At 50.1% G+C, this 17,899-nt stretch overlaps 6 protein-coding genes; 4 read left to right on the plus strand and 2 right to left on the minus strand.

Annotated features, from left to right (window-relative positions):
* Positions 1-240: 240 nt before the first annotated feature.
* FFUJ_13648 (related to ribosomal protein) lies at positions 241-808 on the minus strand (the record flags this gene model as incomplete). XM_023576357.1 has 2 exons in its annotated part: positions 241-612; positions 674-808. 2 exons carry the CDS (start codon positions 806-808, stop codon positions 241-243), a joined length of 507 nt encoding a protein of 168 aa, XP_023429518.1.
* Positions 809-1,649: 841 nt separating this feature from the next.
* On the plus strand, positions 1,650-2,551 carry FFUJ_13649 (probable nucleolar essential protein 1; the record flags this gene model as incomplete). XM_023576358.1 has 3 exons in its annotated part: positions 1,650-1,692; positions 1,761-2,020; positions 2,075-2,551. The coding sequence occupies 3 exons, from the start codon at positions 1,650-1,652 to the stop codon at positions 2,549-2,551; spliced, it is 780 nt and encodes a 259-aa protein (XP_023429519.1).
* A 4,268-nt stretch (positions 2,552-6,819) lies between these two features.
* On the plus strand, positions 6,820-9,063 carry FFUJ_13650 (uncharacterized protein; the record flags this gene model as incomplete). The annotated part of the gene is made up of 1 exon (XM_023576359.1): positions 6,820-9,063. The coding sequence occupies one exon, from the start codon at positions 6,820-6,822 to the stop codon at positions 9,061-9,063; it is 2,244 nt and encodes a 747-aa protein (XP_023429520.1).
* Positions 9,064-10,398: 1,335 nt separating this feature from the next.
* Positions 10,399-12,345, plus strand: FFUJ_13651 (related to O-succinylhomoserine (thiol)-lyase; the record flags this gene model as incomplete). XM_023576360.1 has 3 exons in its annotated part: positions 10,399-10,446; positions 10,514-10,608; positions 10,674-12,345. 3 exons carry the CDS (start codon positions 10,399-10,401, stop codon positions 12,343-12,345), a joined length of 1,815 nt encoding a protein of 604 aa, XP_023429521.1.
* A 273-nt stretch (positions 12,346-12,618) lies between these two features.
* FFUJ_13652 (uncharacterized protein) lies at positions 12,619-14,403 on the minus strand (the record flags this gene model as incomplete). XM_023576361.1 has 4 exons in its annotated part: positions 12,619-13,061; positions 13,116-14,000; positions 14,079-14,246; positions 14,361-14,403. 4 exons carry the CDS (start codon positions 14,401-14,403, stop codon positions 12,619-12,621), a joined length of 1,539 nt encoding a protein of 512 aa, XP_023429522.1.
* Positions 14,404-16,189: 1,786 nt separating this feature from the next.
* FFUJ_13653 (dnaJ-like protein) lies at positions 16,190-17,887 on the plus strand (the record flags this gene model as incomplete). XM_023576363.1 has 3 exons in its annotated part: positions 16,190-16,299; positions 16,359-17,715; positions 17,765-17,887. The coding sequence occupies 3 exons, from the start codon at positions 16,190-16,192 to the stop codon at positions 17,885-17,887; spliced, it is 1,590 nt and encodes a 529-aa protein (XP_023429523.1).
* Positions 17,888-17,899: the final 12 nt, after the last annotated feature.

Raw genomic sequence — 17,899 nt, forward strand, 5'->3', positions numbered from 1 at the left:
GAGGAGTTGTAAACGGGCTGAATGTCTGGTATGTTATTTATATGTCACAAATAGTACAGTTGGTTTAACAACCCCTTCTCTGTTGCCATGATCCCCCCACATGATATCGTACAGAACCTAGCTGTTCCAGCCCTCTGTTCCTGTCGCCTTGTTCCAAAAAGCAGGTTTCCCGCATTGTCCATTCCTATTTAATCACCTGGAGGTTGCAGTCATGTGTCGTAATATCAAGGTTGAATTAGTTTAATCGACATCGCTTGCCGAGGTCTGAGGTTTGCGTTTCTGCTGATCTTCCTCCCATGCTTTGCGTTTGGCTTCCTTCTTTTCGTTTTCCAACCGCTTCTCTTCAAGCCTCTGGTTCTCCTCTTCTTGCCGTCTCGCCGCCCTTCGCTCATCCTTTTTGGCCTTCTTAGCCTCGTAGTCCGCTATCCTTTCCTCCAACGTGGGCACGGGGGGGCGCTCTGTGGTGGGCGTTCCATAGGGCGCAATAATGTGCTTGATAACGTGACGCTTGTGCTGGGAGGTTGGCCATCCAGGGACAATGGAAACGACATCGCCGGTTCGGAGTGATGAGTTGGGATCGTGGACGAGATAGTGCTTAGGGTCGGCAAACCACTAGACACCCATTTTAGCCTATTTTCTTGATGCTATGAAGTGCACTTGGGAATTCTCTTACCTTATTGACAATCTTGTTCCATTTTTGACCGCCAACTCGGACCTTGACAGTCTTGTCCATTAGGCCAGCAGAGACGACAACACCATGAAGCTCGTGTGTCACACGGCGCGCAGCCTTTGCTACGGGAGATGACATGGCGAATACGTCTCTTCTGTCCAATTGAGTGTTAACTCGCTTGTCTGGCAGACCTGAAGCGTTGCTGGTTCAACAGTTGCTTTTCACAGTCAATTGTTCGATATCCCTACCTACTCGCAGAGGCTCTCTAAAATTCGGTAGCCAATGAGGAGCGGTACAGGGTGTGAGAGAGATTATGTAAGTGCTCTACGATATGAACCCCGCCGATTGGCTGGATGGATAGGACCTCACACGACTCGACGATATCCTCGTGCCTGCAACTTCTAAGCGAGAACTCATTTAACCGCAGTGCTAAGTCAGACGAGGGGGGAACGAGTCAATGTGTTCGTTGGCTGTCCCTTGAGGCGTTAGCTGAGATGATATCGAATACGACAACGTCTTGTTGAGGGAATTATTGACCATCATGCACCGATTCCAATTTCCATCCTTCGAAATACTCCGAACCCGCATGTTCTGCCCGTTCGGCATCCGGAACCCGCTGACAGTGCGTGAGCTTCGGCGAGATGTGGGGGCCGCTACCTTCAGAATATGGCCTGGCCTCAGGGTTCAATATCCGTACATAGCACCTTGTTTATTGCGAGCACCGCTTTTTTTTTTTCCCTCTTCCTTTTCATCTTGACCTGCACGCGACAAGCTTCAATTCAACCGACAACCATCGCATATATTCACACAATCGTACTGTCTCGGTATTTCACTGTTCCAGTATCTACCGATTCATACTGTCTGTATTGTCTGTCCGTCACTGTTTCGAGACACTCTTGAGTAACCAACATCCAAGCTCAACTCCCCCACTTACCTTTTTCTCTTTGTCACTGTCTCGCCCTCTCTCTTCTCCTTCATCATGTCTTCGCCCGAGCGTCGAACTGCTGGAGTCAAGCGACCTCGTAAGAGCCAACCAAGAACTCGACCTGCAATTCCTACAAGGTCATCATTGACATGTCGGAAAATATAGGCACACAATCCCTCCCTCCCCCCTCGCTTCCTCAGTTGGTTGCCGAGCAGAGCACTCCCATCCCTCCCACAGACAAGGACTCTCAGCGTCTGATCGTCGTCCTGTCCAATGCCAGTCTTGAGACGTACAAAGCTTCTCACGGAGGCACCAGCCGCAATCGTGAGGACAAGTACTCTCTGCTCAACAGCGATGAGCACATCGGTGTCATGCGCAAGATGAATCGGGACATTAGTGATGCTCGTCCCGACATCACTCATCAGGTTTCAACTCTGATCTTCTGAGTCGGCATTCAACATGCTGACCACTTCTCTTAGTGTTTACTGACCCTTCTGGATTCGCCTATCAACAAGGCCGGCAAGCTTCAGATCTACATCCACACTGCCAAGGGTGTCTTGATCGAGGTCTCGCCCTCAGTCCGTATTCCACGAACATTCAAGCGATTTGCCGGTCTGATGGTGCAACTCTTGCACCGTCTGTCCATCCGCTCCACCAACTCTAACGAGAAGTTGCTCCGAGTGATCCAGAACCCCATCACTGACCACTTGCCTCCCAATTGCCGCAAGGTTACTCTGAGTTTCGATGCGCCACTTGTCAAGGTTCGTGAGTATGTTGAAACCGTGGATTCCAAGGACAGCATCTGTGTCTTCGTTGGCGCTATGGCTAAGGGTGAGGATAACTTCGCCGATGCGCTTGTTGACGAGAAGATCTCCATCAGCAACTACTCTTTGTCTGCTAGTGTTGCTTGCAGCAAGTTCTGCCACGCGGCTGAAGATGTCTGGGACATTATGTAAGACCTGTCGCCGATCAAGCCGGCAAGGGGCCGAAGCTGCGATGGATACCAAATGCCGGCTCGCCCTACGACGATACAACATCGTCGTTGGGGTTGAGACGGTTCGGCTGTAACTTGGAATGCCTGGGGTGTTCGCTGTCGCTTGTTTTTGCAACCAAAACATGGGGCGTTCAACATCGGGTCCGAGACGTGAATGTCGTCTTGATGGGTCATTTCAACCTGACCCATACTTTCCTATTTGTTCTTTTCTACTGTCACTCAGCGAGTCTGTTCTATTTGACTCCCAATGCTTGATGGTTGTTTTGCCAAGCTTAAGTTTGGATAGAATCTACTTATAGATTTGTTTGGGCTTATTGGTCTAATCAATCGACGCTTCTTGGTGGGAAAGCCACGACAAGGCATTTTGAGGAAGATCCGGGAAGCTCTCGCGATGGAATCTGCATTTCTCAGCAGTTCGATTTCTTTGAGGATAATGGGACTACCACAACGGGCCAATCCCGTCATGGTTCTTCGATGCTCCTCAATGCGTTGTCCGCGATGGATGGACAGATAAGACGCCAGACAGTCAAAGAAAAGACAATATTTATTATAAAGAAGAATACGGATATGTAGACCATTGTGCAGGTAGCCAACAGATTTACGCGTGTCTCTCAAAACAACAAGAGTCAATATCTGAACCAAAGACAAGGCTATCTTTAGGACTGAGGCCACCAAGTGAAGCTAATCCGCCGCAACCGCGAATGTGCAATAGACCAAAAAGGGCTGGTGTAGCACGAAGTTGCCCCGCACTTTAGGTATGTCTCGTGTGCCCAGAGCTATTCTAAGGTAGCTTGGGAGAAAGAATGGGAAGCATGGAGTGACGGGGCCACGAAGGATGTGGACACGCCTTCAGATGGTGCCAGAATAGTTGCTACATGCCAGCACGATTCCCACATTGATTTAAGTTGTCACGTACAAGGAAATGAGTTGGGGATCTTGGTCATTGTAGGATGGTTGGCTATTCACTAACTACTACCTACCTTATATTAGGTCGCCAGTCGAGTAAATAGCCCCCACGCGATCTGAAGGGTAGGTAAAACACCGGATCTGAACCCTTGTGCGTCGGAGGAGTGAGCAAAGGAACGATAGGTTGAGGAGGCGAATAATAACTACAGTGAACATGGCCAGAAGGTTGGTCGGCGGCAAGTTCGAATCGGGCCTGGCCTTTGGCGGCCAACACCATGGCAAGTCATTACATAGACGAGATGTGTTGTTCTATGCCTCGCGGTGGGATATTTCATTCCACAGAATGGCCCTCTTTTCCTGATGGAATGGAACAATGCATATTAAAAAATAGAATAAAAATATGTACTTGGTTGTTCCAGTCAAGTCGAGTCGAGTCGGAATCGAGAATCAGACAAAGAGGGCTTAATCCTATTCAATATCTGATGCTTGATAAGGTAACCGAGGGGCCGGGGTTGGCCGGTCCAGGCCGGGGGTGGATGTGCCGGTGGAGGTCCGGTGGATCAAGCCGGACGCCGTGAGTCCAGCCGCTGGCCTTGACGTGGTCACGCATCGATGGCCGAAAGTCATTGGGGCAATTCCCATAAGCTATTCTCCGATGATCGAACAGAAGAAGACGATGGTGGAGAATAACCACGACGACCCGCATAGATATCTCTTATGAGCATTGCGTGTCACACATCATTGTAATAGCAATAATTTAGCGAGCCATGGCGGACAGTCAGATGTTATTATCTGGTGCAGGGAGCTCTGCCATGATCAATATGATGGATGAGCAAAGCTACAGACATACCTTAGGTATGGAGGGGTCTGAGGGGAGGGGTAGAGTCATGGACTACATATGAGGGGGAGACAGTATCAGAAGGACGGTTTTGGAGTAGCTCGGCTGCATGGCTACAAGGGAGGGTCAAGACAGTGTCACCTAAGCATGGAAGTTGATGTAATTCATGTGGAAGTGGTTTATCATTTGCGAGTGAATTCCGGGCCAGGCTTACTTAGTGGTGAAAGGGCTTAATAAAAGGAGTTTACCGTACACAGTAGAGCTGTCCATGTTTGGTCCATGTTTGGTCCAATGCCCATAGCTTCCCACCCAACCATCAATTCATTCGTGGCACCATGGATGTTAGATTGACTGACCCTTCTAGCTGCAGGTACCAAGTTAGGACAAGTCGTTACAAGGATGGCACATGATGCTATCACCGCATGTGCACAGCACAGCATATCGTAAGGGAGGGATGTGTTTTTTTCACCACCGCCCAAATCGGAGAATCTTTCCGAGTTGTTCAGGTGCTTGGACTACAACCACCTTGAATAGAGCAACAGCTGGATATCCAATTTTGGTTCGGAGCTTGAAGGGTTCAGGGATGATCATGAGCGGGTGCTGCCGGATAGCGCGGGGCTAGTGGGCCAGCTTCTAACTCAAGACGGGATACGCACTATGTGAACGATTACCGCCAGCAAACACTTCAGGTACCACTGAAAGATACACAAGCCCAGTGCACCTCATAATTCTAGAGCACTTCCATGGCATCTCACGGCATGCGAAGCCCTATATCTCTGCTCACGATGGGGGCTTGGTATGGATCTGCCCAGGCCTGATCGTGTCTGTGATTCGACCCAGCGTGATAGACTACCTACCTATGATGCGATGTGATGCAGAACCCATGCCCTGCCATGCCCTGCCCACGCCCGACAGAGAGGGGATGGGTACTTGCGACTACTTCTAGCTGGATACAGGAGGAGCACGAGAGGGTCAGATGCCAGCGAGTCACAGAGCCACAGTCACAAGAGGTGCATGACAGGGCCCTTTGGCTTCCATGTTATGAGACGCAGCGGAAGGGCTGGCTTGGCGGTTGGCTGAGACAGTGGGCGTCCGTCTGGTCACCTTCTGGACGCATCAGCATAACATTTGGGCAGAGCTCCGCATTCAACCAGTTAGTACAGTTAGTTCCCTTTGTCGACAGGCCCTAAACAAACCAGACCAGGTACCTGGCTGAGCCAGCCAGTCAGTCAGTCAGTCAGTACCTCTAAAGTAGAGCCCACCCTCACGACACCTTCTCAGGGCATCCCATCCGGGTGATCTTCTCTCTTTAGCTGCATCTTCTTTTTCTCTCTCTGTCTTTCTCTTCCCCTTTCGACTTTCCCCCCCGAGCCTCTCTCCTCCTCTTCTCTTTTATAGACAGAGCCCCTAGAGTCTCCAGTTTCCATTTCTCAGAGCAATTGCTCCAATTGCCTTGAGCAATTAACAGAACAAACGTAAAACGCATATCCATCCACGCATCCCTGCCTTGTCTATTTGGTCAAGTGCCTTGCAATTGCGTCGCAGCTTTGTCACATTTATCAATACCGGATACCTTACCCTGGTGTGTCCAGGCTCTTGATTATTACTCACTGCTGCCGTGCCTTGACTATCTGGAGCCACGAGGATTATTCGCAGTCTCGGGTACCAATCGATCTTTGTGTGCTCTTACCCATCTCGCATCTTGGACTTGGCCATTCATCTTTGACCCTCCTCTTGTTTCTTGCTGTGTTGGGCGTCAAAGGTGTCGGTCCAAGCAGCAATTGACCGACTAGACCAAGGAACAGACAGACAACTCAACATTCGACTTAGGCCACTCACAATCCCTCACCTCACCTCATCTCACCTTGCCTTGCCTTGCCTTGCCTTGCCCTGCCCTGCCTTACCGTACGGATCCATTCAATTTCTCTCTGGGCTTCCGCACGGCACTACCTTGGCTGGACAACGACAACTCACTCACTCACTCACTCGGTTACTCATCTCGGGGCATCGAATCGGATACGCCTTGTTTCTTACCTTGGGTCGCCTCGGAATCCCTACCCTTTCATTCTCGACCGCCTTCTCCCATCCACTCCGCCACCTCACCCGGCCAACATTTCTTGCTTGCCTCGCTGTATTTCTTGCTATCTATTTGGACCATTCTTCTTCGTGGATTTTTTTTTTACTCCTTCTAATCTGTCGTTTTTTTATTTTTTTCGGTTTTAATTTTCTGCTCTGCTCTACTCTACTCCTGGTTCTTCATTACTCATCACCGCCCAGCCTTGACCGATATTCCAGTCTCCCCACCAGCCCCCTCCTCCTCTTACATATTGCTCAGCCAGTAACGCTCGAGCAACGCATTCGTTCAGGTCCAAAAGTCTTTGGAGATACTCCAAGACTCCAGCAATCTCGGCCAAGGCATCCGAGCGGGTACCTCACAGCAGGCAGCCGATCGGACAGTCCTGGCACTCAGAGCTCTATAAGAGACCATGACACTACCATTCGTTGAGGTGTCACATTTGGCACAGTCTTCGTCTTTCTACTCGGCAACTCTTCAGCTCATCGGCCTGCGCTTTTTGAACGAGTCACGCGAACAGAACTCGTCCATTGGGACTATTACTTACGGAATTCCAGCTGGAGCCGGCAAGTCTGGAGGTAAACGTGGTGACGATCAAAGAGGTGGTACGCCAGTTCTGCAGATCCGCGAGGTTTCTCGACCTTTCGAACCTGTCAAGCTCTCGACTCTGGTCTTTGCGGTACCGTCCACTGATGCAGTGATCGGCTTCCACGACTGTGCCTTCACCGCGAATCCGTGGCTGAGTATTCAAACTGACGGCGACCCAATCTATCCTGGCGGCCCCAGCCCCAGACCTCGTTTAGGCTTCGAAGGCGGTCAAATCCCAAGACGAGCAACAGTACGCGACCTTGACGGCAACACCATTCAGGTTGTTTATCAACAGCCTGCTTGTCCTCGGGATTATTTTGGTCGAATTATCGAATGGACTTATGACGGTACCACCGCCCAGTCAAACAGGAATCGCTCTCTTTCACAACCTCAGCTTCAGCCTATTGCTTCCGCACGTTCGTCTTCTTCTTCCATAAACGGCCAGTCACCCTTTCAGCCCCGTCAGTCTCCTGCCAAACACGGTCCCAATACCGTCACAGCTGCCGAGATGACGCAGCGTGCTGCCTCTCGTGCCGATGAGGACGAACCCGTGTCTGTTTCGCCTCGCCAAAGCTCCAACAACAATGGCCTAAGTACTACCACTGTCGTCGGTGCCATCCTCGGAGTTGCTGCTGCTGGCGCTGCGCTCACATATGGCTTTGCAAGCCACAATGCTAAGGAGCGAGAACGAAAACCAAGACAGGAGTATGAGCCCCCGTCGCTCCCACGCCGCTCAACCTTCCCAGAGAAGGCCCCCACGGTTCATAAACTACACAATGACGAGCGCCGTATCACCTATGCTGATTATCCGCCCACGGCGTCACAATACCCGCCTAAAGCGCTGCCTTATCGAGGACATGGTGGTTTTGCCCCTCAGGATATGTATCCGGAGGGTTATCCTTTCCAGAAACATATGCAGAATGACTATGCTCCCCGCAAGATGCATCACGAGTCGTATCCGCCAAGGAATCTCGGCTACATAGAAGACGACAGCAGTGAGGATTCTCCAGACGAGCCGGTCCGCCCTATTCAATACCTGACACAAGCCCCTTACGATGAGGAGAATCCATGGTCAAACGAATCCCGAGCCAGAAGTCGGAGCAGAACCCGGAGCGTAGCCAAGAGTGCTGCAAGGAGCGTCGCTGCGAAGAGCACTGCCAGGAGCGTTGCCCCTTCGCGGGCCCGATCCCGAAGTCGAGCCCCAGAGGAAGGATACGATACCACCAGAAGTCGACGCTCGTCAAGGCACCCTCCCCCAGAAGACGCGTATGAGTTTGTGGAAACACGCAGCCGCCACGCATCGAGAGCCCCAGACGATGGCTTCGAGACACGAAGCCGTCGTGCGTCAAGGCCGCCACCTGAGGATGGATTTGATACACGCAGTCGCAGGTCGTCACGACCTCCGGAAGATGGATTTGAAACAAGAAGCCGTCGGTCTTCCAGACCTCCTATAACTGACAAGTCTAGGAGCGTCAGAGCCCGCAGCGAAGCAGGTGTCAGTCGCAGCAAGTCTGTAGTATTAGTGGACGATCTCCGAAGCGAGGCACCCGTCGGCCGAAAGTACGACGACCGCCGAAGCCATGCCGGCTCCCGAGCGCCCAAGTCATCACAATCAGTTGTCCGTGGTCACCGGCCTCCGTATGACGATGAGCGGACATACTTTTCAGCTCGGTCACGCCCGTCTTCACGAGCTCCTCGTCGATCCTCCCGCACTGAGGTGGAGGCCGACATTATGGAGGCACCAGAGGTCCCCGAGGTGCCTGACGCGCCTGAGATTCCTCTGGATCCAGATGTCTACGAAGCCCCCGATGTGCCAGAAATGATGCCTAGGAGTCGGGCCAGGAGTCGGTACAACGTGCCCCGGATGGCCACTGGACCTGATTACCCACACATGGGCTACCCAAGTAAGGCTCAGAGCTACGTATCTGCCAGAAACGTTTCACTTCCAATGAGCGGCATTGGTAGCAGTCACGCTGATTGGGATGACGACATGGTCAGTGTTGCTCCAAGTGACAGTATCAGCTGTGTTGGGGTGAAGCCGAGCAGACGAAGCCGCAAGATACGATAAAGAAGAATTACGATTATGAGATGCATTTCCACGAGTGGCGATAAGAACGACACGATTGACGAGTTGATGGGACGGATAGACAGCGATTCATGCCTGACTAGGCCTTTTCGGATTGGTTTGACAGAATGATATGGATCAACTGGCAGGCAGTATGTTGTTGTTTACAGACCACAGATGGAGCTTCATGGGTTTCTGTTTCAAGGATAGCAGCTTGGATCTAATCTCATGGGGATTTGATTGGCATATGAGGAGGCGTTTGTGTGTTACTACTATTATGGTGTCCGGGCAGGGCCACATGGCTTTCTTTCCCAGGCTTTCTTTTGGTGAATGGAGGTTTTGCGATGATTTCCTGTTTCCTTGAGTAAGACACATTGGAATATAGCATATCAGTCTATTTGGTTGACGACAAGCTGTAACTAGTTGTTGGATGTCAAGACTGGGCATATGACGGAACATAAGAGAAAGACAGAAGACATTATAAGTATCCAGGGATGCGCGATAGAGACAATACAGAAGACATGGGCATTACAAGATCACAGTTAGCGGTCTATTGCCGAGTCATTTACCGCCCAGAACATAATCCTTCACACCTCCGCTAGCTACCCCTCTGTCTCGCATCATCAGCATCATCATGGTGCAGCCCACTCCTTGCAACACCCTCATGTTGGTGTTTTTAGTGAGTGTGGGGGTCACCATGAGCGTCACATCGATCACAGTACATGGGGATATCACTGACTGACTACTTTACCCTACCTAGTCATTACTTAGTTTGGGTTCTGAGGAGTAATATCCCACCCTGATTTAGGCAAGATTGGTCATTGGTAATTCTCACGTTTTCATTATTACAGTCAACACCAGTTCAAGGAGGTGAGGTGAGACTTTCAATATTTTTCGAGCGAGATAAGGCTTGATAGGCGATCTACAGTAAATACAGCTCAGTGTGTTAGTGAGTTAGTGATTTATGTAACCAAAACAAGCTTACAGAGTCACTTGTCCCACTTGAATTCATTCACTAGCACTACCTTACCTTGCCTTGCCTTACCTTACCGCACCTACTAGGTACTAAGGTAGACTATAGTATTCTCCAGGATTTCTGGGTACGTTGCATGCCAAAGACTCACTCTGGCTTTCCCCTCCGGTTCTCGGACATTTTCCCCCCTCGATCCAACCACAGCGCCACCAATTCACACAGAGTCAAAAGAAAAAAAAGTTGTCTCACATATACTTTTTGTACAAACTTACTACATACTATTCGGTATATATCGGCTTCAAATATACCGACCAAAGTCTATTCATCATTCATCACCTTATTCTCTCTTCATCCTAAACACTACAATGCCAGAGATTGGCCTGGGCGAGTCCATTCCTCCCGACACGGCACATGTGAGTCAAGACCAAAAGATTGAGTGCGTATCTATCATGAAGCTATTTTACTGACCAATGTCTTTAGGCCGTCAGTGTCTCTTTGCCAACATGGAAAGCAAATGTCGGATACGAAGAGGGCGAGGATTGGGTTGTGAACCGTATGACGACGGGCTATCCTCGGTGAGCTGAGCCAGACCAACTGCCGTGCTATACGAAGCACCCTCACTTACATGAAAATCCAACAGATTCTTTGTGCATAAAGGTATCCAGGCTTTCGCCAAAGACATTGTTGATCGCTATGGCAGTCCTGGTCAGCAGGCCATGCTCTTCCCTACACCGCGGGTGGCAAACCGCTGCCAAGACTTCATCCTCCAGCGAATCTCTCCTGAGCTAGCGAACCAGGTCCGCATCATTGACTTTGCTCTGGACAAGTCAAAAGAGCTCTCTCCTGTGCTGACGAAGCTCACCTCCACGATCTCGGCTGTGGTTTATCCCTCTGAGGTATTTCCAATCGCCAAGCAGTACTGGCAGCACACCGGCGAGGGTACGTCCAGTAGACGTGCTGAGTTCTGCCACGGCCTGTTCAAAGATGACCTCCTCATCCCAGCTGCTCGATCACGGACTCCTCCTGAAGCCTCGCAGGGCAGACCTTTCCGCGGTCCGAGGCGCTACACTCGCCCGGGCTCAATCGATGGTGTCTCCTCTGCGGCCCCTTCAACGCCCAAGCAACCTTCGCCCGAGACTCCTGTTGAGTCTCTCGAGAGCTCACGTTTCCTTGAAGAGCGCTTTGGTAGAAACCTCGACTTGTCCATGGTTGAGCGTGCCAAGTCTGCCATCCGTCGACGTATCGCTGGAGCCATGGCTCATGACGTCGATCTGAACAATGGCCCTCTACCTGCGATGACATCCAACACTCGCGGCATGCCCAACCTTGAGGAGAACGACGTCTACCTTTACCCTGCTGGCATGAACGCCATTTTTAATGCTCACCGTGCGCTCCTTCACGCAAGAGAGCCAGCTCAAAGTATCAACTTTGGTTTCCCTTACGTAGACACACTCAAGATTCTGCAGAAGTTTGGCCCTGGGTGTCTCTTTTACGGACACGCCTCTGCAGAAGACCTCAATGATCTTGAGGCACGGCTCAAGAACGGCGAGCGGTTTCTCGGTCTCTTCTGCGAGTTCCCTGGGAACCCTCTGCTGACATGCCCTGACCTCACTCGCATCCGCAAACTAGCAGATGAATACGACTTCGCAGTCGTTGTCGACGAGACAATTGGCACATTTGCCAACATCAACGTCCTCCCTGTTGCAGATGTAGTTGTCAGCAGCCTCACCAAGATCTTCTCGGGCGACTCCAATGTCATGGGTGGAGGGCTTGTTCTCAACCCTGAGAGCAAGTATTACCGCACACTCAAGACCACCATGAACGAGATCTACCAAGACAACTACTGGCCCGAGGATGTCATCTTCATGGAGAGGAACAGTCGCGACTTTGAGTCTCGAGTGGTCCGCATCAACGCGAATTCGGATGCTATCTGTGAAGTGCTGCGAACACATCCCCTTGTCAAGAGCATTTACTACCCCAAGTACAATGACTCCAAGCCTCATTACGAAAAGGTCCGTTTGCCAGATGGCGGATACGGAGGTCTACTTTCCGTCGTATTTCAGCAAAAGGAGCATGCTCAGGCCTTCTTTGACGCATTGCCTCTTGCAAAGGGACCAAGTCTAGGCACAAATTTCACCTTGGCTTCACCATATGTTCTACTTGCCCACTATCAGGAACTGGAATGGGCTGAGCAGTTTGGTGTTGATCCCTATCTTGTTCGCGTAAGCGTTGGTTTAGAGGAGACCACTGAACTTCAGGACACTTTCACAAGCGCCTTGAAGGCGGCTGAGGCTGTGTCGGTTACGAGCTGATAATAGAAAGCAAACAAAAGTGCTGTTTTTCCTTGCACATAATCGTCTATCTTCATTCTATAAAGTTCATGTCATTGCCGTTCCATACCGATCCAGTTTTCCGTCATAAATCTAAAAGAGCGGTGTTAGTAGACTGTGCACCCTTTACTGATAGAACTCACAAATATTACGGTTCTTTCTGATGCAAAATTCCATGCCAATCCAAGTCGCTTAAGTTTGTCGTGACGATGATGATAATAATAATAGTCGCGTCCATGTCTGAGCCTATCGAGCTCACATTATGCAGCATTCCTGGTGGACATAACCAGGCCCGTAGTCCTCGATACCACGCTCAATCTCGTTCGCGCGCGCTTTCTCTTTAACCTCCTTTGCAAAATATTTCTTCATGTACTTTTGTAGTTCGTAGTCAAGATTCATCGCAGAAGCCTTGAGGACCACGTCTGCTCTGCACAATGGGCAATGCTTCTCCTTTCGTCGCTGAATCTTAATGACACAACGGATACAGAATACGTGTTGACAGTCGAGACGGACAGGCAAGTAAGCTACCGAGAAACAGACTGGGCAAAGATAGTCGTTGAGCTGGGGGACCTTGGATACGAGCTCTTGCGACATTTGTGCGCAGACATCTCGTGCAATGGTGCCCGCCAAGAGCTTGTCAGAGTGAACAATGGTAGGAAACTTTCTAGCAACTCCGAGCGCTGTTCGTTTGTCGAATTCTTTGTCAACGTCAGTATCTCGGGTTTAACAAGCACTTGGCATATTCAACTTACTCTTAAGAATTTTGGCAACGGCAGTCTTGTTAAGCTCCTGGAACTGCATGTTCTTTAGGAGGGACGCATTCAAGTTAATGAAGCGGTGGAAAGCTGCCGTGCTCTCGGGAAGCTTGAAATCTTTGACGAGATTCTGCTTAGCGACCTGGTCCTGGAACCATTGCAGCTGCCTCAGAGCGACTTGACTTGAGCGTTCTCCATGGTCTTGTTCGTGGGTAGCGAAGAAGATCTCAGCATCCAAATACAGCTCGAAGATTTGTCGCCATCGCGCAAGATCTGTCTTTGAGAATCGCTTCGGCTTTACGACCTGTTCAACTTCTTTCCCAAGCGCTACGATTTCCGAGGTCATGGTTTTCTCTTCCTCCGTTTGCAGAGCATCAAGGTTGTTGACATCGCTCTGAAGCATCTCGAAGAATTCGGCGTCGAAAGTCAGGGGAACCTCGATGATTTCGTACGTTCCTTCGGTCGCACCAGTAGCAGGTGAGGTCGCCGAGACTTCGGTCGAGCCATTGTCTGTAGGCTCAGCGATGGGTTCTGTTTGCTCGGAGTTGCTGGCTGGCTTTTCGGTAATTTTGACAGTCTTTTCGTCGGCGACAGCAATGGCAAGCTTGTCGTTGACTTCGCCAACGAGCGCATCAACCGTTTCGGCGGAGGGTGCAGATGTGGACTCGACAACGGTTTCGGTTTTTGCGGCATCCTTCACAGAGTCCGGTTCTAGCGATTTAGTGGCAGACTCGACTTGCGCCGGTTGGTTCTGGGGGAGGTTGATTGCGATCTTGTTGAGAAAGTCGCGCGTATTGGGCGCAAGCGAGGCATCGACGGGGACACCGTCCTGAAGATGAACCTGTACGGTGAGTTTTGGGCGGAGGTGAGAGTCGGCACCGCCTGTGAAAAGTCAGTCAGTCAGTCAGTCAGTCTTGGGCGGAGGAGAAAACCGTTGAAAACGTTGGGGTCAGGTCATACCGTTGAGTTTATACTTCAAGGCCACAGGAGACGTTTCATCGGGATTGAGGAGCTCGCGCAACGTCTCAGGATCGAGCCCAAGCTCATGTAGCTCCCGCGCAACTTTCTTGAGACATTTCTTGAGCTGGCTATAGGGAATAGCATGATCTACCCAGTGAGCAGGGAAGTCTGTGAGGCTTGGTTAGACGCTAAGTAGGTACAGTATGTAGGATGCGCAGAAGTGATAGTATATTGAATATAAAACCACCCGAATATGGACGAAAACATGTGGACTAGACGAACCTTGAGCTCGTAGAGTCTCTTTGAAATCGTGACCGAATTTCATGATTGCCAAATTGGTGTAGCAGCAAAGAAATCCAGTGTCAGGAGTTTTCACATAAGAGAGGCACGCGACCACTTGCAGTATAAGGCAGCTGGTGGAAAAAAAAGACGGGGAAAGACGAAGGAACAAGAGCAGAACAAGCGACGCTTAAGGTTGAAGGACTCGGATCGCAAGACAAAAACAGGGGAAGGGTCAAAAATCAAGTCAGGGAAATACGCCGCATCAAAGAGGAGGAGAGGAAGAGGTGAGTGAGTGCCATTAATAAGGTGGTTAACTTAGTACTAGGTAGGTAGGTAATTAATGAATGAATGAATGACCTCGTGCGTGGAAAAGATCGATATTGTATGTATCAAAAGAGAATGGGAGGAGGGAGAGACCTAACTCGATGCAGACTCGCCCACGTAAATATTGGTACGGATTTCGGGTCACTCATGGTCTTTTTCCCTCTGAATGGTATGTCCTCCGTTTGCTTTAGAAAAGGGAAGAAACGGGTAGGGATGAGCCTGGAGTGGGCTCTCGGCAATCTCTTGCCGGCAACGGTAGAGGCGTTTAAGCTGAATGATACATACATACCTAGGTACCTACCTTTCATGAATCAGACCAACTGCATCATTCGACCATTTTCGCTGACCGAGACCGAGACTCGAGACTCTTCCAAGCCAGTCTACACAGGCAGGCAGGCAGGCCTAGACCAGCAGATATTTTCGCATTCCCCCCGATCGAGTTTTGCATTATCGACGTTAGTGATTGGTTCATCAGTGGTGCCATGGATAGAAAAATGGTCAGATGACTGCTAAAAAAAAATTAAAAAAATTATATAAAAAATAAGAAAAAAATCATCACATCCTGTACAGTACGGCAATGCAATCTGGTCGGCAAGTCATGATGCCAACAGCCAAGATGCAATAAGGTAAATTGCCATGTCCATACAATAACTGGACTATCGACGTCAAGGCCAGACAAATTTCAGACGAACCGCGTCTGTGCTCTGTTAGCCCATCGATCACCGTATAACTAGTCCATTCTCTTCAGCCTCGTGTGCCATCAAGGCTTTACCATTGGTAGGCCCAAGGTTTCTATCTAGGTCATTTCCTTGAGGAACCACCAACAGTGATCTCTGAGGTGCAAATGGTATAAATCCGTTGATCCTGAAAGCTCAGATGAGCTCTTGTAATTTACACCGGCATTAACCTGATTCATTCACCGTACGAAGGTTATCTCACAATGGCGTAAGTGCAAAATGAAGGACTAGTTGATTGTTAGGTAGTCATGAATAAACCAGGGGTAGTATGATACCTGATTGTCAAGTACATAACGAGTATCCAAGATTTGGTACCTAGAGTAGCTAGCTCGTGTCGAAAGGGAGCGTGATTGCAAGAAATGATGCCAATCAAAAGAGCGGCCATACTATACCCATTAAGAATGAGACTCTTTTTCCATAATGAACAACTCCAGCAGTATGACTCTTTGTGAATCATCCGGCGTACAAAGTGAGATGCATGGCGAGTAACCAATGAGCTTTCACGCTTCTCACGGATCTTTTCTGGAAACCGGAAATAGCGGGGATACATCCTGCGGGGAGAAAGCAAATTTAATTATTTTATTTGGTCTGGTTAAATCGTCTATCGTTGATTTTGCCCCGCGATGCCCCTCCTTCAACAAAGCTCCAAGTCAAGACCTCAAATATATCATATATAAAGCACTGCCTTTCTTATTGTCTATTTTCCGGAAACAGCAGATTCGACCGAAACTCCTCACTGGCCCTGTGTTGCTCATTCAAATAGTAATCATGGGAGCCCAACAATCCTCAGAAACCTCCAATGCTGGTGGCCCAGCTCCCGTCGCAAAAACCTGTTACTACGAACTGCTCAGTGTTGAGCGTTCTGCTACAGACGACGAGTAACTCTATCCGAATATGCCCCTCTATGTTGTCTTCCTACTGACCTTTGTTTGACTAGGATCAAGCGAGCTTACCGCAGAAAAGCACTCGAGCTTCATCCTGATCGCAACATCAATGATGTTGAAACCGCCACACGCCGCTTTGCCGAAGTTCAAACTGCTTACGAGATCCTGTCTGACCCCCAAGAGAGAGCTTGGTACGATTCGCACCGCGATGCCATCCTCAGTGGAAGAGACGGCGACGATGATGGACAATCTACTACGTTCCGCAATGTGCGACTCACATCCGCTGAGGAGATCATGGGCCTGATCCGCAAGTTCAACGCTGCGGTACCCTTCGATGACGAACCAACAGGTTTTTATGGAATCTGCAGGGAAACCTTTGAACACTTGGCCATGGAAGAGGAAGCTGCTGCTGACCACGACGACCTCAATGTCCGGAATTACACAACTTTTGGATCCTCTGACGATGACTATGAGGATGTTGTGAAACCATTTTACACCGCATGGACTGGCTTCACAACCGTCAAGTCGTTCGCGTGGAAGGATAAATATCGACTTTCCGATGCCCCCGACCGTCGTGTCCGCCGTTTGATGGAAAAGGAAAATAAGAAGATGCGGGAGGACGCCATTCGCGAGTTCAATGATGCTGTCAACTTCCTCGTCGGCTTCGTGCGCAAACGAGACCCCAGATACCTACCCAATTCGCAGACCCAAGACGAGCGCCAGGCTTCCCTGCGAAATGCTGCTGCGGCCCAGGCCGCTCGGTCGCGTGCTGCGAACCAGGAACGCATGGCATCATTCGAGGTTCCCGAATGGGCCCAGGCTCGATCCGACGACAATGGAGCAGAAGGGGGGTTTTCAGAATCTGAAGAGGAATCAGAGGTTGAGATTCTGGAGTGTGTCATATGCGACAAGTCGTTCAAAAGCGAGAAGCAGCTTGAAGCACACGAGAAGAGTAAGAAGCACATCAAGGCTGTTCAACAAATGCGTCGACAGATGAAGCGCGAAGGTGCTGAGCTGGAGCTCGATGGGGTATCATCACCATATGAGACAAATGCGAACAAGCAAACAGATGCTGCAGCGCAGAAAGATGATGTGAAAGAGGAGTCGCTTGGATCGACTCAAGGTGGAATTGTATCACCTTCTCCAGCGGAATCGTCCCTTGCCGCGACACCTGCCGAGTCTGCAGACGCGTCAGACGACACCGACTACGCGCCCAGGGACATTGTCGAGGAGAGAATAGCTTCAGCCAGCAAACTCAAAACTACTAGCGATGTTACTAATGAAGACGACGAACTATCAGTATCAGTGCAGGATCTGTCGGTTGGTGAGCCTGCGCAGGGCAAGAAGGTCGGCAAGGCCAAGGCCAAGCGCGCCAAGAAAGCTGCGGCTGCACAGTCGCAGAAAGAAGAAGTATGTTGATTAACAATCATCTTTGTGTTAAGCTGACAACAGTTCATAGCCACAGTGCGGAGTTTGTGGGGAGACTTTCGCTTCTAGAACCAGGCTGTTCGTCCATATTCGAGAGGAAGGACATGCAGAGCTGAAATCAGTGACTGGTGGCGGCAAGAAGAAGAAAAGGTGATCGAGGATCCTA

This window comes from Fusarium fujikuroi, chromosome FFUJ_chr04 (genome assembly GCF_900079805.1).
Source record: "Fusarium fujikuroi IMI 58289 draft genome, chromosome FFUJ_chr04".
Lineage (NCBI taxonomy): Eukaryota > Fungi > Ascomycota > Sordariomycetes > Hypocreales > Nectriaceae > Fusarium > Fusarium fujikuroi.